Genomic DNA, 23,146 nt, shown 5'->3' with positions numbered 1-23,146 from the left:
AAGCGACAAACTGAATCTTGCAGACAGAGATGTTCACTGTAGGCTGTATGCCTACAGAGAGGATGACCATTGATCTAGCTGAGCTGTGAGTATGCACAGAACAGGAGAACAGATTCAGAGCAAGAGAAAAACACAGAATTCAACTGTGAAAGCATCAAGAAGACAAGGACTATTGAGGAAGTGATGCAGCCCTGAATGAAAACAGAGTTTGCTTGTGCTGAATTTTGGCTGGAAAGGGAGATTATGAACACTGAGCAAGGAAGTCATCCTCTGTTCAAGCCTTCTGTGTATTTCCACATAGCTAACACCTATTTATATATAAATAATTTCTATATAAATAATTTCTATATAACTGTCCTTCTATATAACATATTTTATAACTTCTAATCTGTATCAGCAGAACCCTTCCAATGAGGAGAGTTTAAAAAGGGATTTTCATCATAAACAAGATCCTTTTTGATTGTTACAGATAAAGGCAATATTAAAACAAGAAGCTGTCTTCCACTTTAAGGAAGACCTGATTGATTATTAAATGCCAGATAAAAAACAGTACTCTGGAAGAGGTATCACATGGAACAAGCTTCCTCTGGCAGAAAATTCTTTTGATGATCCAACTGGTCTTTCCTCATTTCCAGTGTCTGAAGAGTCAACTGAAATTACGCAACTTAGTGTGATGCCAGGACACTGCAGCCCTTCAGGGCAACCCACAAATATCACATTTGTTGTCACTCTCTATTTTAGACACCCTAAATATAGGTCCATTAGACTTGATGGTGCTGTTCCTGTAGCATGGCTACTGCTGTTTCGAGAGAATGAAAAACAACTGCAGAAAAAAAAAAAGCTTGTGCAAAGAGTGAATTTAAAGGTACCCAGTATTTTATATAATATTACCAAAAATATATCTGAAGGAGAAACAAACTTCATGACAAGTCAAATTCATACACAGTATAAAATAGTACGTTTGCAGTGGTATTGTCTAACGCATTTGTGTCATTTGTGTCTAGTTGTATTTGTTTAATTATCATAACATAAGAATGCATGATACACTACCATGATGTGGAACAGAGGGTATCAGAAAACGCTTCATTTTTTGTTGCTCGATTTTGAATTTATTGAGGTTTTGGTTTGGTTCATTTTTACTAACAGACACTAATAAGTGGTACTCTATGGTACTACCCCTATTGCCAGTGCCTGTGAGACAGTAGGCAACCATGTACATTCCAGAAAAGAAATTCCAAGATGCTTTGCCATCTATCTAGATGAGATCATGCGAGTGATGCAGAGGTATGTGGTGAGAGGCGGCCCTCTGTTGCATATGGAGGCAGCAAATCACTCATATTTTATTACACTGGGTATTTTGCTGAGGAAGCTAAAAGGGGAGCCACTGCAAGTCTGATATTAACAGCAGGAAGAAGGACCAGTTGCATCTCATGCTCAAGGGCATAAAATAATTAATACCAACATTATTGCATGGCTTCCATGAGATGCTCATATATTTTAGTCTGACACAAATGCCCAGTTACAAAGCATTCAGGGTGTTAAAAAATGTGTAGTATTATACACTAAAATTCATATGAACCAGCTCCCACAGAGCGGGACAATGGCTAAATCACTCAATGAATGGAAGTAATGCAGTCGAGTCACCCCATCTCCCCACCCAGCTGTAAGTAACCATGGTTACTCTGGTCCTCAACCCACAATATGTCTCAGTAGCACAGCATTATGGCATGTGGGAATACCAGTTCATGGCAGTGCTAATGCAGTCTCACAGCTCTCTTGTCAGCTCTGGGGAAGCTGAATCCAGGTAACCTTTTGCAAAGTCTGCCATCCCCAATGGACAAACTTTGGAAGTGGCATGCAGACAAGCAGATTTTTAAATATCTGAGGTATTTAGTTCCCTCTTTCATAAAGACACAGGCCCACAAAGGGATTGGGACTCTCTGGTACCAAGACTCACTGTGTCAGCGTTGTAAATTTGACACCAGCATAATTCACACAGACACAAACAAAAGTATGTTACAAACTACCAAAAATTAGCAGAATTAGAAGAACTTCAGTATTTTCCAAGACAAACTTCCTGAAAAGAAGGAATTACCACTTGAAAGCTAGTGCCTGTTTCAGTGTCACTGAAGAGCTAATGCAGCTGTTTGGAGCTGCAGCTCCCAAAAGTCTGTGGCCACCCTCAACCAGCCTTAGCTCCAAGCACAGTCACATCAATAGCCTGGATTGAATACAGGGAGACTGCAATTTTTTTCAGGGAAAAAATGAATGTTGGTGCCAAACTCTGAGTCCACATGTAGTGTGGTAAACCAACACAGCTGCCTTCATTCAGAGAGACTTGGGCAATTCAATTGCAGAGGTCAGAGATGTGTTATTTAGGAGAGGAAAGCCCAGATCTGCCCAATCTATTCTACCTCAGTTTTACCCCCTTCAGTGACATTTGAGATTCTGGCAGTGAATACCCCCCAAAAAATCTATGCACCTATCAGCCTAGACCTTATTCCTCATGCTAAACCTTATAATTTAGGATGAATTTAGGAACATGCACCTGATGTTTCTACCATGTATAATTTTTATATATAGGATATAATTTTTATCCAGGCAAATATTTGAACTGTGGTGAACTGGAAACAACATAGCAAGGATCAGAGAGAAAGGAGCATTTCTGTTGGCAGGTTTCTGTCCTCAGGAGCAGCTAGCAATTAAACACCAACTAATCATTAAACTTCAGAGGCCAAATTCTTCCCTAACAGCTATTCCACTGAAACTGTTTATTAGAAAATAAACTGGCCTTGTGCTGTGGAGCTTGACCAGCTCTAGTTTCAGTTATGCAGCTACTTTTTCTCTTCAAAAACGCTCAGTAGAGTTTCTTCCCATGAATTTCCATCACCCACACAACCACAAAACCACCATGAAGTTCTGCAAATGGTACCTTCTGTTCACAAGAGGCCCCTGATTCAGATAGCAAAATTACTGTATCATATACCCACCCTCATTTTCAAGAGTAAATTAAAAGATAATTCTTTCATTTCATTTCACAGCTGGCAAACCCAAGAGCCCACAGAGAGAATTCGTTTCTATAAATACTCATGTCTTTAAATGCCAACTAAAACTTGGCCTGAAAGAGCATAATTAATCAAGAAACACAGCTCAGCAAAAAGACATCCTTATTGTCCAGCTCACCAGCCAGGTCTGCTGCCCTTAGACTAGGAGCTCCACTTTGAATCTCAGCTCTGGAGCACGCTGCCTGTTCTTTTAATATTAGGACAGTTTTGTACTACTAGAACACCTTTGTAGGATGCTGAAGCATACCAGTCAGTTCTGCCCTCTGTTTCAAGCCGAAGAATTGTGTAGAGACATTTAGTTCAGTTACCTCAGTAAAGCAAGATGAATCACGCCTCACTTAACTCCAGACACCCAGTTAGACATCTGAGAGAGTCACCTGATGCTCTGTTTATAGTCAGCAGAAGGAACACAGCACCTCCAGAGGATCCTTCCCCTGATCTATTTTCGAATGAGGTGAATCCCCCCTAATAAGACTGTGGCAACTAGCTTAGACTTGCAAGTCTTTTTCACATCTAAGGGTATAAGCTTCGAGAAAATCTTACACATATTTCTAGACATTTCACTGCAGGGGACTGATAGACCTTAACATATCACTGCTGAGAAAATACTGTCAACATTTTAGGAAACATGTCCTGTCAAAAAAATATCTATTGAAGGATTTTTGGGATGGATGAGGGCCAAAAGCTCTGTAATTTTATTGTTCCCTTTCAGAAACTGTCTCTATAGAACTGATGTATAAGAAACCTATACACTTCAGTAACCTCCTTCCATTGAGAGTATTTTTTATTAAATAAAAGACTGTTTGTTTCTATCGTTACCTAATGGACACATGGTCCTGGCATTGATGTCTTCTCTTAACTTTTTTATCATTATGCTATGATGTTTATTCTTTCCCTTGTATTTTTTTTCTGTCCATATATACTAAGAATTATATTACATAAAATTGATTGACAAGCTGGTCAACAGGCTATATCCTAAGTTTACACTAATAAACAGAGTAAAACCTTACCAGTAGGAGCAGAGTAGTAGAGTGAAATACTTGGCATTAAGGGCACAGCTTTCACACTACTTTTTTGTGGCTTTTACTTCCAATTATCTCCAAATCCTGTAGACTGAATTTGCATTAGCACTTGGAGTACATTAAACGAGCTCCTCAAGTCCTTCTGACTCAGTTTTATCCCAAACAAAATCAGTTTATAGGCTCTGAGATGCAAACTGAAGTGCAGTAAATGCAGGTGATCAAGATATTAATTTTAAAAGTGCATTCCTGCTCTACGTAATGCATTCATGTATTTACATCCAAAGTTTTTTCAGAAAGGAAGAGCATCTTGGAACCCTGATGCGTGTCCCCTGGTATTTCCATAGGACTGTGTTTTTTCAATCTTAATCTCTGAAATTTTACCCCCCTTTAAGCTTTGGAAAAAAAAAAGCTACATTCCACACTGTTCGCCTTATCTGCACATTTAAAAGACGGCGAAAATTGATCACAGAAGTCAATAGGGGACACATAATCCCTATCTGGGAAGCAATCTTACCCATACAGACACCTTTAGATGGATTTCTGGCCCTGTTTAAGGCGCTGGCAAAACTTTCACCACCTACTAGGAGCAAAGATTTAATCCCTAAAGTTTCCAGATGTATGAGCTGAGCTGTAAGGCTTCTAGTTTCCTAGGACTCAAGTTCACGCGGTCGTAATTACAGCCATCGTCCCGAAGACAACACATGCTCATACCCAACGCATACAAAGACAGGCATTCCTTCCTTGAGGTTAACCATTTGTGAAGTTATTACTTCCATTAGCAGAACTCACAGTCCTTTAAGAAAACATGCAGCATGTTAGACTCTAAAGAAAATGTATTAAGAAATCTGAGGACAAAATAATTTGGCTTTGCCATTGAGTATTTCATCAATTTTTTTTTTTTTTGGTAATACAACTAACAGTTCAGACAAATTGCCCAAGAATTGCCTGCTAAAGGTTCTCCTTTCCTAGCTGACTGCAGATTGACCTTAAGTGACTATCTTAGATAAACCCAACTTTTGGACGGCAAGACTATGTTAGATTATGCACCATCCCATGAATCCTTATAGTTCTATAGCTCATTTCCTCATGCTCTTTTTAGTTTTCCAGCTTTCAAAGAGAAGGCTAACATTGTTGCAAAGATGGCCTTTAATAGGACTTTTCAACAACTCAAACCCGATCTTATTAGTTTATTGGTAAAGATCCCAACAGGTGTTTTGCAAAAAGCCTCAGTGCAATTCCTGGGTTAAAAGCTGCAAGAAAAAAGGCTACTACCACGAGTCAAGTGTCAGAGCAGGGGAATCCATGACTTATCACTGATGCCACCTTGGAAACCATCTCACTGACTGGAAAAGTCACCGCTTTTACAATAGGGGTAACAGAAACCCTGCACAGCAAAACATCTTGAGAGGTTTATAACACATATAGATACCATTTCTCATCTTCATTTGCTGATGCCAGACTTGAGAGAGCTGAAAATGAAGAACTCTACAAACATGATGTATTTAGCCCACTCAAAATATGGTTTTAACCCCCGCATAGTCTGGGATTCTCAAGCAGGGAATGGTACCAGCTGCTAGTTCTTAACAAGATAGCTGGCAAGGCAGCACAAACAAGGACTCCAGATGGGGGGTTGGCCACTACTAAGATGTAGCTGTTATCTTTTTACCTTGTGTCCCTTGGACCGTAATCTAAACCAATCACACCACACCAATTATTAATTATGCCACTGATGTAATGATGGATTCAAGGAACTTGAGTTAAGGAAAGATCTGCAGTTAGAGACAAAGGTATGCTCTTAAGTTCTTAATGATAATTAAGGATACAAATCATAAGAGAGTACAGCTAATCAGAACTGATGTACAGTGCTACATGTGAGAGAAAAAAAATCTGACCCCTTTCTTTTACTGGAAAGTTTAATGGTTATGCTCCTGATGGCACTGATATTTTAAAAATAATTTAAAAGCCACAACTGTAAAAGAGCAGAGATCACTAAATTTGCCAGCTATATTCCTATATCTGAAGAAAACTGTATGTTAGATCTGCTAGGGAGTTACTGCTACTTGCTTTGTACTTGAGAGCTTTACAGGAATATAATGAAAAGCTTTTAAGGGTATACAGAAAAGGTCAAAGATTTACCTGACAAAAGCACGATATAGCAAATTAAATGTAATTTCATAGCAAACACTGCTTTATGTTATAATCAATCAAATCTGAAAATTCTTGGAGAAGAGAGAACATAGCCATTAGGAAACTAAGTATTTAGGGAAGTCAGATGTGTTGAATAATCCTGCATAATACATCTCACAGAGATGGGGGAAACTGCTCTTCAAGCTTTTTTGCCGTAACACAAACTTGATTAACATAAACCTGTTTATCTGGACGATGTTAAGGCAAAGTCCAGATCTCGTTTGTCTGCGTAACACAAAGTATGTTTCTGGCATCTTGGCAGAGAAAAGAGAAAATGAAATCAGTCCCATGCCAGAATTGGCAAACACGAACATTTTGTAAGCAACCTGTAGTTTGAAATTTACTTGCCCAGACTAGTGAGTTTGCAAAATGCACGTTTCACAGAAGACAAGAATGATTCATTGCCAATTCACAAGTAAAAAAATGCCAATGCTTGCCAATTTTTTTGCCTTGACAATTCTAAAAGTGCCCTAAAACCAATACTATGAAGTTATCCTAAGGATATTTCCCAGCAAAAGGCACAACTAAAGTATGAGAAGACATGAACTGCAAAGCATTGCCTCATCTAGTTACGTAGTAGAGCATTTTTTTAACTTTTTTCTCTTTGACAAACTGAAGTCTCAGAAAGGAGTAAGCCACGGGGAAAAAAAAAATCAGAGAAGTTGATTCTGATTACAGCCAATTAATCAACAAAATAATTAACAAAAACCAACAGAAAAAAAAGTGGAGCTGCAGTAGAGAAAAAATATTTAACACATGAATTACACAAAAGTGCAGGGAAGGGGCTGTCTGGTCCCACATCAACACAAAAACTCACTTTGCGTGGAAATATGTAATTTGAGCTTTTTCAGCTTTCATTTACATAGTGTATTCAAACGTGACAGCAGAAAAATGAGCGAGCGATTTTTCTCTGCCTTGCAATATCTTAACCGCAGGAAAAACATTTCAATAGCAGCACAATTTAGTACAATTTAGTAGACCCAAGCAAAGAAAAATCCAAAACATGAGTAATTACACAGAGCAGCTGAGGGGTAGGTGGATACAAGCAGCTTCCCCAGGCTGCAGCTAATGATCGTTAACCCTCCCGCGGCCGAGGAGCAGCGACCCGCTCGCACCGGCACAGCCGCCCATCACCGAGAGGAGCCCTCGCCGGGGGCTGCAAGGCTGCGCGGCACCGACAGCCTGCGCGGTGACCTGCCCTGAGGGAGGGACGGTGTGAGGACCGAGGGGAACAGGTTGAAACTCGGTCCCGACGGTCGCGGCTGGAAGCGGCGCCACGAGCCCCGGCCGGGGAAGGGGCTGGGGTGCCTTGGAGATCCACGGTTCCCTTAGGGTGCACAACCGAGGGCGGCCTCGCTCCGCGACCGTGGGACCGAGGGGGAGGCAGCAGCGGCCCCAGCTCCGCCAGCGGAGGCGGGCACCTGCCTTCGCTTTAGGTCTCATCGGCTCCCGTTTCTGACGTCCCCCCCGGCCCCTCCGCCGGCGCTGCCCGCCAGCCCCGAGCCGCACTGCCCCTGCCCCTGCCCCCGCTCTCAGAAGGCACCGCACAAGGCGCGTCTCCCCCTCCCCGCGGGGCCGGACGGGCGGCCCCGGGCTCGCAGCTCCCCCCGATCCCCGCGCACCTACCGGCAGGCGCGGTGCTCCCACAGCGCGCTCGGCGGCGGCGGCGCAGCCCCGGCCCGGCCCGGCCCGGCCCGCCCCGCGGGGCAGCGCGGCCGCCGCCATTGGACGCTCCCCGGGGCCGCGGCGACGCATTGGCCGGGCCGCCCCCCCCGGTGCCGCCCCCGCCCCCCGGCCCGGCCCTCACACAGGTGGCGGCCGAGCGCCGGCACGGGCGGGCGTTCCCGCAATCGATCCCTTCGGTTGTTCTCAGGGCCCCGTTTTAAATACGATTCAACGTCAACGGACTTTGCCGTCTCCTCCAGGAGACGGGCAGAAAAATATCAATGTGCAAATAAAGAAATATAATGCAAACAAATCCTTCTGCTCCGGGGTCATTCAACGGGCGTGCTTAAATACAGCACTATTTGTAACGGGTGATTTTGTGCACCCACTTCTAATACAAATTAACAGGCACCTCAGTTCTTTTGTTGGACCCACCCTGATGAATTTCACAGATCAGCAAATATCCCCCTATTAACTTTATTAGTCCTGACTAATACAGAATACAATGCCTATGAATCAAATTGTTTCTAAGCTGTTAAGCTGTATTAGTATTACAAGCCTAATAATATAACCAGTATATTAATATTAATCTTCTTTCTGCCTTTAAAGATTTCAGAGAGCAATTTGCATATGGAAATGTCTTTATGGAGGCATTAACTTCTAACCCCAGTACAATTTCAAGGCTCCAGCTGAAAGGAAAATTATGCAAAATGAACATGTGCATCATCAGTACAAAAGTGAGCACAGATGTGTACATTTACATCCATTAGCAGATTCTGGAGAGCTGAGGGAGAAGGAAGTCACCAAAGAGCATCCTAGAAAATTGTACCTTGCCAGCTGAGAAATGTTAATGACCTTAACATTTGCATTAAACATTATAATAACAGCCTTAATGAGTAATGGGGACTGACTGTAAAAATGGTTAGTTCACCTGGAGAAGAATTAATAACTTGTGCAATTTTTTTTTTTTAAGTGTAAAACACTGGGAAGATCTCAAATGTGAAGTGCAAGATAACCACGCAATTACAACTGATGTTATGCTCGGCAGCTTAGCGCGTCTTGTTGACCTGATTGTTTTGAAGTGGTTTTCAAAGAGGGTCGAAGGTTTACTACTGGTGCGTAGCAATGTGGCGATACACATTACAAAGTACATAGTCACTCGAACAAAACCCCAAAGCCCCTGTAGCACAAGCCGGGGACAGCCTGTGTCCCAAAGCGCCGACACGAGTGCCAACTAGAGGTGGCTGGGAGGAAATAACACACCACTCGCACGTTCCCAAACAGGACTTGCAGATCGTGTCTTATCCAGCAGTGCAAAATGTTGATTGCCCAGACAAAGCCAGTCACACAGAAGATGTTTAGTTGCGTACACTGTCCATGGGCCCAAACGGGTTTAGGCGGGGAGCCATACTCATTTATATATGTACAGGGTAACTACAACAAGGACACGGGATAGTTCTGCTCTAGTATAACTGGCATCTTTGTTCCTTCTCAGGATTTTTTTATGAGCCAAAAGAACTACAGATTAGTTTTCCAGTTATTTCACTTTATATTCCCCATCTTTAATAAATCCAGGATCCAGAATAACATCATTGACCTCTGATGTACTGTACTGTGAGAGATCCTGGCTAGAAGAAGACTTTAAGGTTGTCAGTCCTTTCCTGGTTTTGATCAAGTACTGAACCCCATTTCTTTTTTTTTTTTTCCTTGTTTGTTTTCTGAATAAAAGCAGGAGCCATTACAGAGTAACTTCACAACAATACTACAAACCTGTAGTCACAAAGGTAGCTACAAATGCTGTCGCAAACAGTCCAACAGTGGCAGTGGTTGCTATATCTTGTATTGCTATAGCACACAGCATGAAATGTCATCAATCAGGTTGTAATTAAGACTCAGCACCAGAAATATACTTTCCATCTTTTCTGCCCTTTTCACCCCAAATGCAGCTTTACTGATAGCCTTTAGATGGTTTAAAGGCTGAGGAAAGGGATTTTTCCTCATTTAAAAAAGTCATTTAAGGAAAAAGGCTTGCATATAGCATATTTTTTAGCACTTTTTCCTCTTTTATTCAGATTATCGGGCTTAAGCTGGCTCTAGCATCAATTACTTTTTCTGATATTAAGTACATTGTATTTCCTTTATTCAACATACTCTTACAGTGGGGGTGGGTAGGGGAGCAGGGGCAGAAAGCAATAAGATGTTTTAGAACATTTGATTGTCTTAAATTATTGATTCCATCAAAGTTACTACATCATTACCACAATATCAGACATCTCTGTTTACTAGCAGTATTCTGTTTGGACTTGCAAGAAATTTTTACTTTTTGTTTCTGAAATTCATTTACTAGTCAGACCTAGAATGAAGTGAGTAGCAGGTAACATACCTGTTACATGCTCTTATATTTTCCTGAGTCTTCTCAGAATCAAACCCACAGAAAACACTTTTTGTCAGCCCTGCAGTGGTCAGACAGTTGAACTCGATGGTCATTATAGCTCCTTCACAGTGAAATATTCTGTTACATCAGAGAATCAAAACTAAAATAACTCCATATAAATAATTATACATTCAATATATGGTTGAACACTGCTGTTCCTACAATAGAAAAAGAAGTTAGAATATACTTGAATATTTATCCCCCCTCAAAGTAAGGACGGAGGGGGGGGGAAATCAAACACACTCCAGACAGCCTGATTTGCCTACTTCAAGTAGTTTGGGTTTGAAGAACAAAGATTATATCCTTCCATTTTCTAGAATACGACAATGCTACATATTAACCATAAAAATACAGCATTCTATTGTTGGTACTCTGACTGATGTTGAAAGCGTATGAATGATGAGGCTCTACAGGCTTAGAACATGTGAAAACATAACTATAAACACATGTACTGAGTAACTAAAGGTTAGAATGATCAGTTCCAATTTATTTTGAAAATATGCATTGCCTGACTTTTTGTTCTTTCAACTTGACAGTTAACTAGGGTTTTTAGTGTGCATATTTCATTATAAAGACATCAATAATTCATTACATCTTGGGAAATTATGCTATTTTATTCCAATATAAAACAACAATTCTCATGCAAGCTTTACTGCAGATTTAATTGAATTCATCAGTTAACAGTATTCAATATATTTCATGATATTAAATGAAGTGAGGAGATGTAATTTAACTGTCAGTGGTATGGCAGCAGAGGCTTAATTCAGAAGTCTACAGAAGCACTTCGAGAATTTTTTACCTATCTGGACCTATGTCCACAATTAAGTCTGTACTTCACGTATTTCTTTATACTCTATCACAGTCTCACAGGAGTGTTGTCGTTCATGCTCCTCAGCCCATGAGCTGATATTGACTTGACACAAAGAGCAGTAAGAGAAAATAAATGGGTTGTGCCAAAAGATTGTTTACTTGGCTCCCTTATCTTGTGCCATGTGCATTGAGTAGTCTTTGCTTCAGCCAACACAGCCAAGCCTGGAAGACCACATACTTTATGGAGATATTTATGTAACTGTATGTCTCCATTACGGCAAGATCAGTTTAAAACCAATAGCGCTGGGACAACGGCACTGTTTCCAGCATGGCAGGCCATCATCTTCATTTCCTGTTCATAGACTGGGCATTTTCCCCAAGGAAAGAAATTGCTAAAATGTCCAGGAACTCTTGCTTTTCCAAGTAAGAGCAAACCAAATTAATCAGTAGCTGCAGAGCATGTTCTGCCTGAAATTCGAGCAAGTGAAGAGTTCATAGAATAGCAGTGTCAGGAGTGTTATGGCTAGTGGAGGAATTCGGGAGCACCAATTACTTAATATAAGCAGGACCGGGAGAGCTAAAGACTTACTAAACATACTCATTTTATGTAGTTTGAAAGCTTCCTTTTCTGTGGCTGCAAAAAAGTCTTTATGATTTGGCATTTAGAAATCCCAAGGAGAGTGGAAATGAATATTTTATTTGTTGTGTTTAAATAAGGAATAGTATTTTAAACTGACATAGACTATTGTTTGTTCTAGCACCTCTCAGAGTATCAAGTGGGATTAATGAGACATTAGATTTGAAATCTTAAGAAGGGGATTTATTTTTAGTTTATTTTTCCTATTCATTTTCAGTATTTACCATAGAGTTTTTCAGTTTTCAGCCAAAGGATTATTTGCAAACTGTTTACTCTGAGAGCTGTGCTTTATGATGCTGAACTAGTATCACTAGAAACATTTAAAAGTATTTCATATCAATCTATCTTTTGGAGCTGAACTAAGAATGACAAATGTAGTGAAGAGTAGACTTCTCGGGGCTTGTAAACTCTAACATAAAAATTAGGCCCCAAAATCAAAAAGAAAAAGATTTTACATGTGCAAAAAAAGTAAATATTTTTTGTTTTTATAGAGCTACTCACTGAATATGCAAGATTGCAGAGTAGGCAAACAATTAAAAAACATTCAGTTTGTCAGTTGAGAGGTTACATCAGTGAAGAAACCCTTCTTTCTTGCTCTGTTCTGAGAAGTTCCTACCTAGTTGCAACCCGTTGCCTTACACAAAGATCAGACTCCTAGTAGGGAACTCAGTAAGGCTGTTTGTTTAGCAAAGGGGCAGAAAAAGCCAACACAGCTGCGTGCAGTGAGATCACCACATTTATCTCACTGGGTCTGAATTCTCTTACTGGAGTCACCTCCCTTCTGTGCAATGTTTCCCAGATTTCAACAACCAAGTCAAACACAAAATTATTTGTAAAAAAAATACAAAATCCTTTAGTTATCCAATTACAGCTGAACATTTAACACAACACTGGATTCCACAATAAAATGTATACATATTTTGGTGTGGCTATTCTTCCTAATGGATTGTTCAGTCCTCTAATCAATGTGATGAAAACCAGAGATGAAACTTCATACAAACTGAAAAGAATTTACTCAATTCCTCCTGATATCACAGCATCAGTAATGAAGGTAACCAGAACAATTTGGAAAACTCTCCAACATGTAGGTTGTCAGGCCTTCAGCCTTTGAATTCAAAGCTGGATTATTCTTCAAGAAGTATCCTTTTTATAATGCAAAGTTGTAAACCTTAAACTGGAACATGCCACGTATTTCTTCAGTAGTTTTAACATCAGCTATAATAATGACTTTATGAAGTGTTTGACTTTTTTATCACATATCCATTTTTAATACTAGTAATGCAAATAAGCTTTTCCTTTAAAATTGCTGTTGAATAGATATGGGAAACTTTCCAAATAATAATAATAAAAAAATTATTTAGAAGTACCTAAAATGCCATTAATTAATGGAATTTCATTATATAGTGAAGTCCAGAGCCTCCTAAACATTAAAGTAAGATTGGAAAGGAATAAATACTGAAAAATATTTTAAATTACAGTTTTCAAGCTATTAGGATAGCTCAGATATTTCATCAGATGGTCTCAGTGAAAAAGTGATTTAAAAAAAATTCTTCATCACCTGTTGCAAAACGTTTTTCACTCTAGTGGGAAAGATTTTATACTCTAAGAAAATATGGATTTAACTTCGCAAAAGAGGCCACTGTTCTGCAAGCTGTGCCCAACTAGTCCACATTTTATCGGTACATATAATATTCCAAAAGATGTTGGAAGACAGACTAGCACAATGGTTAAGAGATTTACATACTAAAAAAGTTTTAACAGCCCAGGGACAGTAAGTCTTTACCAGGTCTTTCTAGAAGCTACACTGATTTTTAATTTTGAACTTTTGCTCTAAAAATATGAGAGCAATAAGAGTACTGAATTAATTCATTTTGTTAAATAAGTTTCTGAAGCTCCTGCAACCAACAACTTTTTATCTTTCTCTTTCTTTATATATATATATATATAATATATATATACATATATAAACACACGCACTTCTTGATATACACACACATGTATTGCCATGATATGGCAATGACTGAAAGCGTGGAAGTTACTCCCTTCCCAATCTTTGACACCTCAAGTATTTAACAAGTCTGAGTCACCATTTAGTGTCTAATACCCCCTTGTGGCTGCAAACACACACACCAGATACAACTTTTTTTTTTTCCCCAGCAAAAGCTATTAATTACAAGGAATAAAAAAAATTAGTATGAATCCTGAACAGAAATGGAGCCCCGTTCATAAATAACAGAGGGGAAGTGGAATAACTAATCTTAAAGTACAGCCTGCGTTTAGGAGAAAGGATGAAGAAAAACAAACATACCAAAAAAAAAAAAAAAAAAAGGAAGTACAGAAAGTGACTGACAGCAGAATTGGAGAACTAGAATTTCAGTGTTTTGCAACATGAAAATTAATATTCTTCACAAGTTATTTTCAAAAATCTGGAATTGCAACCTGTGTCATACGGAAAGCCCGAAAAGTTGGATACCAAAAAATAAAAATGTGAGCAACCTATCTCTCTGAAGTGGAAGACTGCCTGAAGTGCTGCTGCCCTCAGAAAAGCTTACCAGAATAAGTGGCAGCAGCACTGGCACCTCTTGGGTTAAAACATTTTCTCTGAGGCTCACTACAGGATTGGGGTGCTGTGCTGTGGAAGTAGAAATCGCATTTATCTCTTCCTACCTGAAATGTAACTACAATGGTGCCCCATCTCCACTTTTCTTTCTGAAAATGAAATTTAAGACTAGATGTTAAAGTTTTCATTACCTGGATGGATAATACATTGCCCTCCCTCAGCTCAGCTTTGGAAGAAGTTGATTATGGGTCATCTGACTATTTTTGACAACAAGTAGGCTAGAGTGACTTTTTTCCTCATTAATTCTCAAGGAATAAAATAATTGAATTCAAAAATGCCATTAAGATCATGACAATTTAGAGAAGAGGAAGAACATTTTGGCATTATACCAAATAAAACATTCTAATGAAATGGGTCTTGTAGGTTTACAAACTATACTTTCTAGTAATATTTTAATTTTAATTGAAGTGTTTTTAGTCTTAAGACTAAGAAGAATATAGCAACATAAAAACCCAAACAAAATCAGGAAACCAAACCAAACATACTAGTTTTTGATGAATTCTGGGGCTCTTTAAAACAAAAAACCCCAACACCTCTCCCACCCCATCATATACCTGGTACTCAACTCCCACCACAGAAAACAACTCCATATTGACTACAGGCTACAAGTGAAATAAAGTATCTATACTTCTGACCCCACCTCACCTGAGTACATCACCAATCATATTTCAAAACACGGGCTTTTTTGGAAGGTGATGGGTGACCTCACTAAGCTTGAGCTTCATCAGTTCAACTCAAGCTGGTTCTAGTACCAGCAATTCTGTTTTTACCTGCAACAAGTGCTATGGGCAGCAGCAGACAACATGGGAAGACTCTAAATACTTCAGAGAACTATGTAACTTGGGTTGATGCCTGAGACAATTTACCCACTGATGCCTTTCCTAGCCATTATCATTGCTACCCCACTGTCCTTTCCTTCTCCCCAGCTCACAAGCACACTGGAAAGCAAATCAACATAATGCATTTACAAGGGAGGACTCAGTCTCAATGGCTGGAGTCTGGAGGGATGAATGGATCAAAAAAGGCCTAAAAAGCAAGAAAACTTGTCAGCTTGCAATAGTGCCTCCCTCAGTTATCCATTTCTAGTCACTGAGTTACCCCTCTATTAGTATTGAAAATTTAGTACTAATGCTAAAGTTACTGGTCACTATTCTTGAATCACACAGCAGTTCCATGTCTGCCAGACATGGTACAAATACTGTCTATGCTGTCACACACATACACACACAGAGGGCAAATTCCTACCACAACTGAAGATAAAATGCATAATTTCCCATTCCCCCTTTTTATGCCACCCCTAAATTAACAGATTAAATTTTTTGAAGAAGAATTCAAGTGAAATAAGTGTGAGAATACTTACAGGAAGGGATGCATTTAACACTGGCACATATCGGTGCACATGACTAACAATTCACATCCTCTGTTATAACCACTGTGAACACTGAGGGTAACCACACAGGTGGTATCTTTATTTCACAAGATTAAAGATACAGTACAAAATGAATCTGTACATCTTTCTATTAACAGAATTTGTTTACACAATTATATTACATTTGACCAGCCTTTATACTGATTTTAAATACAAAATAAATTTACAAAACTCCTACAAGACCCTTTAAAGAACTGCAGCTGATAAAAACAAAGGGTTCTCCCCAATAGTCCCTATTTGCCATATGTATTTGCAGTAGTTCAAATCAAACTAAATCTTTTCAATTTAATGTTCTCTGAAACAAAAATAGAATTTCAGTTTATTGTTGCCTACGTAAAAAGAAAGCAACTTGCAAAGGTGAACGTGATCCCCCTTTATAGGCCAAAACTAGCATATAATAGGTGGAAATTAGATAATGCATAGTCTTAAAAAGTCCTTTCAAAAGCCACATTTTAATGTTCTTCTCCAAAAAGAATAACATTTGATAGATTCTGTGTTGGTTTGCCTTTTTTTTTTTCCTAAGAGCAGCTGACTTATGGAAGATGACTAAAAAGCGAGTAAAACTGTCTCATAAGAGTTTCATGAAGATGTTTGTATCAAAGGCTTTACCTTCTATTACATTGTCCCATTACATTTATATTGTGATGGACCATATAAAGCAAGGAAAGTTATTTCAACAGACAGCTCTGGGGCAAGTTTCAACAGAGTGATGTACTAGAATCCTGTTTTCTCAGCAATTCAGCATTTCTTTCAACCAGCAAGAACAGATAGTGTCTTTGATTAATAATTTGAGACGCAGAATAATGTGTCCCTCCATATTTTCCCACAGTTTTCCTACATATAGAAATCCCACCAACACTTACGGCTCTGTAGTTCCATTCTCTGAGCATGGAAAGAAGAGCATGTGTCTGGGAAGGTCAAATAGGCAGGCTCTGGCCTATGTTACTACACACAAAGAATACAACTTTTCCATTCAAACCACGCTGCACACCCAGAAAGGCTTCTCTTAAATCAAGTTTCCATTCTAAAATACTCCTGCATATAAACTGTAAGACAACCTGTGTGCTACCAAAAGGGAAAAGTACTTCACTGCAGTAAACTGAGCAATCCAGCTCCTTTAGGAAATAGATGCTTGATTAACTGAGCGCACAAGATACATATTGCTTGTAAGAGTTAAATATACCTCCCTCAAAATGCAAGTTTCAGAGCAGAGTAGCAAGGGATTGTCACAAAAACTTAAGTCGTGGATTTAGAAAGCTTATTCATTTCTTTAATCCCTGAGTTAACTCACCATTACTTATGGTAAGTACCTTTTTTCTTCTACCACTGCATCCAAATGAATGTCATCTGAAAAAGTCAGTGGTAGTAATTTGGTAGAAGGGAAAAAAGCAGGAGAAAGACTTCCTTATTGCTCCTTCAAAAAGCAGTTCTTTAAAGTGAAGTAACTCGCTGATCTTCAATCATTTTCTTCTGCTGATTTCTTGGGATGTAAAAATGCATCAAATTCAGTGAAAGTCATCTGTAAGACTGTCACACAGCAGCAGTGATGAGAGATTCTCATGCAAATAGGATAGAGCTTCCAGAATTTAGTTCTAATAGATCAAACAATCAAAACATTTTAATTACGCAGTAATAAAATTGTTAAACATCCTAAGAGACCAATACCAATCAACCAATGGTATTTAACTGAAAAACATTTTCCATATAATCCTTAATTTATTCATGCCAAGCTAAAAAGAGCTGTTAAGTGACAGCGGCAAAAATACTTCAGAAGGAGTGTTCAGAAGTCATGGACGTCTTAGAAATGCAGCTGGGGAGTGCTGTACATTTTACACATGACATATAAGTTCAATACTGTTCCATCTGCTAATTATGAACAAGACATTCCTCTACCACATGCTGCAAACTTCCACACTAACATGAAAGATTTGTCTTCACATAACCAGCTTAAGCATTTTGAAGTACTGAGTTCTACTTAGTACCTTTAATACTAGCCATCCATGACATTTCCATTCACAAAAGAATGGATTGCTTATCTTCTATCCCAAACTACAGATCTACTGTGCAGCAGTCTCCTTACAAATGTACCAAGTATGAAACCATACCAAAATCTCAATTTGAAATAAAATGTATTGATATGTTGTTGCCAATCTGCTGGAAAAATATTTCCATGAAAGGAAGCCTAACCTTTCAACACAACAGCTTTTGTCAGAAAGCAGCTAAAGCCTCCTCACTTGTATTTCATTCAGCTTTAAGACTACTTCTCAGAAGGTTTAATGCTAGTATAGAAGCAAATATTTAACTGCTATTGGTAAATAAGAACAGACACTTCTGCATTTCGTGCTTCTAATCTGCTCAGCCACTGCTTCCCACCCCCAATCCTGGAAATTATAGTTCAGTGAAAATTGTTACTCAGTGAAGATTCCTCTTGCAATCTTAAATCATCAGCCGACAGGTCATATTCTTTACACAAATTAGAAGGCCTTTACACTGACCTGGTGACATCAAGAAGCTATAAACCTGGTCTTCTTTCTCTTTGGATTTTCTTGTTACAAGGGGTCCTCAAGATGGCCCAGCCAGAGACATTATTGTGACTTTCTCATGTGTATCAGGTATAAAAGAGATTGGCAACAGCCAGAGAATGCTGTAGCTTTGGAGTAGCATTAGTGGCATAAAGCCCATGCCCTTTTGTAGAGAGTATGCATTTTTGTGGCCTTTTTTTGTAGATGCATTAAGCAGATGCATGCATGAGATACACACATATCTTTCTTGCAGTGCAAATCAGTAAGAGGATTGTTGAAAATTAAATACAGAACTTCCAACTCTAAAAACAAACAAAAAAGTCAGCTAACTCACTGAGATTTCTTGTTCTGTCCTTTCTTCAGTGTCTGTAATAATACTGGTACTTTCTGTAATCTAGACTCAGCCTTTTTGTAAGGGCAAATTTACATAACTTAGGAACACTACTAATTTGGTTTTATGTTGTAAAATATTGCAAAATACACAGGCTCCTGAAGTTTTAGAAGTGTGTGAGATCTGGGCACTGTGGGGACAGTTTTCAGCTGATGAGCTTTACAGATTCCAATCTGTTCCAATCCACCTCATGGGCTACATACTGTCTGCTGAGAACTGTCTAGTCTAAGGGGAAAGAGGAAAATACTCAAAACAAAAAAGCACAAATGGAGAGTGGCATGTTTGCTGGCTTAGATCACTGATAAACTCCGTAACTACGTTAAACTATCCAAGACAGCATAAAAGACCGAAGTGTAAGAAATACGACAAAGTAATGAAATAAAGACTATAGAAATAGTTGGGATGCAGACCAGAATATAAGTTCATGACAGCTCCAGTCTTTTTAGAGTTTGACTATAGTTCAGCTTCTTGGACTTAAATTGGCCATAAAATTATTTATTATTACTTTTATAAAGGGCAACTGCTATCAAGCAGGCAAAAATCTTCCACTGCTAGCTTTCTGTCTCTTAGGAGAGGAAAAGGACTCTGAATAAAGAGGAACTAGATACAGCAGGCAACATTTTTGTAGTAGCACTCTTGTGTTTCCACGAAAAAAGCAATAGTGTTATTCCATTGGCACTGAAATAACATTCAAATCAGTTTCAAAATAATTTTCTTATCCCTGAAAAAAGGCATCACTCTAAGCAGCTTTCAAACATTTTTTTTTTTTTAAACTTTTTTGCGCCTCTTTTGGGGGAGGGACTGTTGATCCAAAGTCCTAAATCACAATGAAAATTGTTCCTTTTGGAAAAATCCAGTTCTTTCACTGAGGCTTTTGTTGCTATTGCGGTGGTTGATGCTCTGGTGGTGGTTCTTGTTGAGGCACAGCTGGCCGCAGTCCTGCTGGTCTGGGAATCGCTTGGTGCTGCCTTTGTCTGTAAGCTATAATTGTTCCCAGAAGCAAGGCGATGATAGTCATAAGGTAGAGGTCCCACTCAGGCCCCAGTAGCTGGTCCATATCAATATGTGAGAATACCTCCCTCATCTAAGAAAGAAGAAGTCCACATCATCATGTCAAAGAACACGAATGGAAAGCAATTAAATCTGACTTGTAACATTTTTCAGGTACAAGTACCAGTTTTAAAACTTCAATAGCTCTTTTCCTCTCTGAAAACATAGTATCACGTCAGTGACATTTTTAACTTCCAGGAACTCAAACACCAATAAGACTAAGAGCCATGCTACATAGGATGAGCTATTTTATTTTGTGTTCTAGAGATGAAAGCTTTCAATATGTAGCCTTGTGGCTTTGACGTGAATGACACACCATTAAGCCCCAGGACATCCGGGTGGTACAATGCTGAGGTGAGGTACAGGGAAATTAAAGTGACTTACTGCTAGTTTTGACTGAAGTGCCTCTTTATCAGACCCCATTTGCATAAGCATTAGCCAACATACACTTTATGCTTCACTACTATATCTGATGATATCACAAAGTCACTACCAATTTAAATCTGCATCAGCAGACTTAAAACTTGGAAAAGCTGTGTTCTGCATACTAGCTTTTGTGAAAGCTACATGGGTCTCAAGACTGCATTTTGTCAAACTTAGCTGAATTGCCTGAAACTTCCATAATGTTTGAATTTATTAAGTAATCCAAAAAGGCAGTAAGATGTCAGACTACGGAGAAATATTTCAGACACTATATGGAAAGAATTCACCTTCTCCAAGCAAATATTTTTTTCCAGGGCCATCACTTAAGTAGAAACTCTGCACACCAGCTAAACTATCTAATACAAATAACATTTTTTCCCCTCACAGAGATCAAACAGAACTCTAGTAAGGTCATTACAGCTGAATATAAAATAGCACGAAAATTAAGGGTACGAAAAAATATTTCTCTTTTCCTGAACAGTAATTATGTCAGTTAAATCTGCTTAACTTTGATAGCAGATGGTCATGGATAAGCACAGTCAAACAGGTTTGGGAAATTCTCTTCAAGGAGAGAGTACCACAGAAGAAGACTGGCTGTGCATGTTTCAATTTCACACAGTTACATAAATAAGAACTAGGAATATCAGCTTCAGTTACATTCTTAATATCCAACAACAAAAAACACATCTCTCCGAAGTTTACAGAAGGCTCGAGTAAGACTTCTACTTAAGTAAAATTACAGCTCAAGCTTTTTTCTAAAATGGAAAAAACACATTTGCTGTTTTCTTTTAATTCTGCGTTACTTACATTGATTTCTCGTACATACTGCAAGGAATAAATCACTCCAAGCTTGCAAAGTGCTAGGAAGACTGGAACCTGAGCATCTGGGCTTGCTTCAGCTGCCATGTCATAAAATCGCTTTGCAAGATGAATATCCTAAGGTTAAGAAAATTCAAAGCTCAGTTTTGAAGAACTTGAAAAATTAACCATTTTTTTTTTAAATAAGGGATGTTTACCTTTGAATAGACAAGTAAAAGGAAGCTCAAATTTGAGGATGAAGCTATTGTAACTCATACCAGAATTGAAGCTCAGAGATTAGTAATAACGTATTCAATCTATTCACTGTAAACAAGGGCAAATATTTAAGTAACCCTACTACACACTAACATGTACAACACCACACCAGACATGAAAGACTGAGAAAACCCAAGTCCCAGAGGAGTATGCAGCAGCATTTCCTCTCAGTTATACTACAGTATGTCTGCTGCATAGTGCAGCCTCTAACCACTTCTGCACATACACACAAATTAGATTTTACTCCTTATCCAAAATGCACACAACTTGCATCAGTGAGGGCAGTAAAAGTATGAGCACAGAGAGCAACTTTAGGAAGAGCTTAAATTAGTGTTCTCTTCTGTGGCAGTTGAAACAAGGTGGTGACTGTAACAGGAACAGAGGATACGTGTAACTGAATAGTTTAACTTTTTGTGTATGGTGTTTTTTTGCCTCCGCTTCAGACACATACTATGCAATGTTAGGATACCTGGATACAAACTGTCTATGTTCACCCACTACTGTGAAGGACAGGCCTGTGGAAGACTTACCTCTGAAAGTGCTCCAAGTTGGACACATGAAGTAAGAGAAATCTCCAGGACTTGATGCCACATGTTCATTTTATAATTTTATCCTGATTGTGATTACCATAAAGATTTTCTGCTCATTGATACAGCAAAGCTTAATTCCATAACACTTGTGGAAATCCCAGTATGAAAATTCACACATAATGTGAATGTGATGTAGTAATTCATGTTTAGTATTTTAATTCAACAGAACAACTCATTGGGCCTGGAGAGTCTATCTTATGTGTAACTACTTAAAAGAGATTCCTTATCTCCCTTGTACTGTGGTAGTAGTGGTGGTGTAAAAGCAGATCCTAAATTATGGCTCATTTTCATTTCTAATCACTTCATTCTGCTTAGGCACTTAGTTATTCACTTCTACTTGACAGAAAAGTGACAACTGTAGAAGCCTGAGCTATAAAAGCACACAAATAGCACTGAAATACCATGCCAAATCTTAAGAAAAGACTGTAAGAAAATTAACTCATTTTTGAGCAGTATATGGAATCAGTCTTCATTTTGACATGTAGCCTCAGGCATCGGACAACATTAAATCTACAAAGAGTGTCTAAGTGTACATGTGTGAGATTTCTGAACAGGTTTAATATTTGGCATTGAACCTGATATGAGTTTGAAAACCATCTATGTACAGGAAGCGTAGCATAAAATCCTATATGTAAGAAAGACTAGTTTTTCAATAAGACAGAATAAGGCAAAAGCTGTTTGGTGAAAAAAGGCAACCCAAAACCACATTAAGAAATACCATATTTATACAGGATCATCCAGAACTAACAGTGGCCTGAATTCAAGTTGTGCAGGCCACCTTATTGCAACATCCTCCATAACTCTGGAGTGTTTGCAATCTTAATGACATGGATATAGGTGAGGGGAGATTTAAAGTACACATCCCTTTCTTCAAAACACTAAATCCCCAATTTTGTTAGACAGAATTGTGCTAAAATGTTTATATGTTCCTTCCAGAGGCCTCTAGTAGAAGAATACTTCAGTGGTAGACATCCTGCTACATCAGGAAACACGATTTTAACTCTCAATCATTACAGTTGTGCTCAAAATTCAGCCATTTCCATTCTGGGAAAGGAAAGTCAAATATTCTTCTGCTTCATGCAAAAGTCAGTCTTAGCCTTTTTCAGAATATCCTAGCCCAGTCCTAACCTTATCTAGTCAGTCCATTCTCTCACTTTACAGTTGTAAAGTTTTAGAACACAGCAAACAAAGACATTGCATATCCAAAATTAAGACTGGTCTTATACA

General features: G+C 38.8%; 2 protein-coding genes across 3 annotated transcripts in view; both read right to left on the bottom strand.

Moving 5' to 3' along the window:
• The window catches only part of STON2 (stonin 2), a 72,173-nt gene extending 64,211 nt beyond the window's left edge, over positions 1-7,962 (bottom strand). The window contains exon 1 of the mRNA XM_027732802.2: positions 7,901-7,962. The gene's annotated coding sequence lies outside the window, so the exon portion shown is untranslated. The remainder of the gene's footprint in view (positions 1-7,900) is intronic.
• Positions 7,963-15,877: 7,915 nt separating this feature from the next.
• Positions 15,878-23,146, bottom strand: part of SEL1L (SEL1L adaptor subunit of ERAD E3 ubiquitin ligase) — a 36,539-nt gene continuing 29,270 nt past the window's right edge. For both annotated transcript variants that reach the window (XM_027732800.2, XM_027732801.2), the window contains exons 20-21: positions 21,063-21,191; positions 15,878-19,866 (exon numbers count right to left, since the gene is read on the bottom strand). In XM_027732800.2, coding sequence (XP_027588601.1) covers positions 19,663-19,866; positions 21,063-21,191 — 333 coding nt within the window. In that variant the 3' untranslated portion in view covers positions 15,878-19,662. The remainder of the gene's footprint in view (positions 19,867-21,062; positions 21,192-23,146) is intronic.

Source organism: Pipra filicauda, unplaced genomic scaffold, assembly GCF_003945595.2.
Source record: "Pipra filicauda isolate LSUMZ 115617 unplaced genomic scaffold, ASM394559v2 scaffold79_size2787110_pilon, whole genome shotgun sequence".
Taxonomy (NCBI): domain Eukaryota; kingdom Metazoa; phylum Chordata; class Aves; order Passeriformes; family Pipridae; genus Pipra; species Pipra filicauda.
The sequence above is the reverse complement of the archived record's forward strand: the minus strand, read 5'-3'. Positions and strand labels throughout refer to the sequence as shown.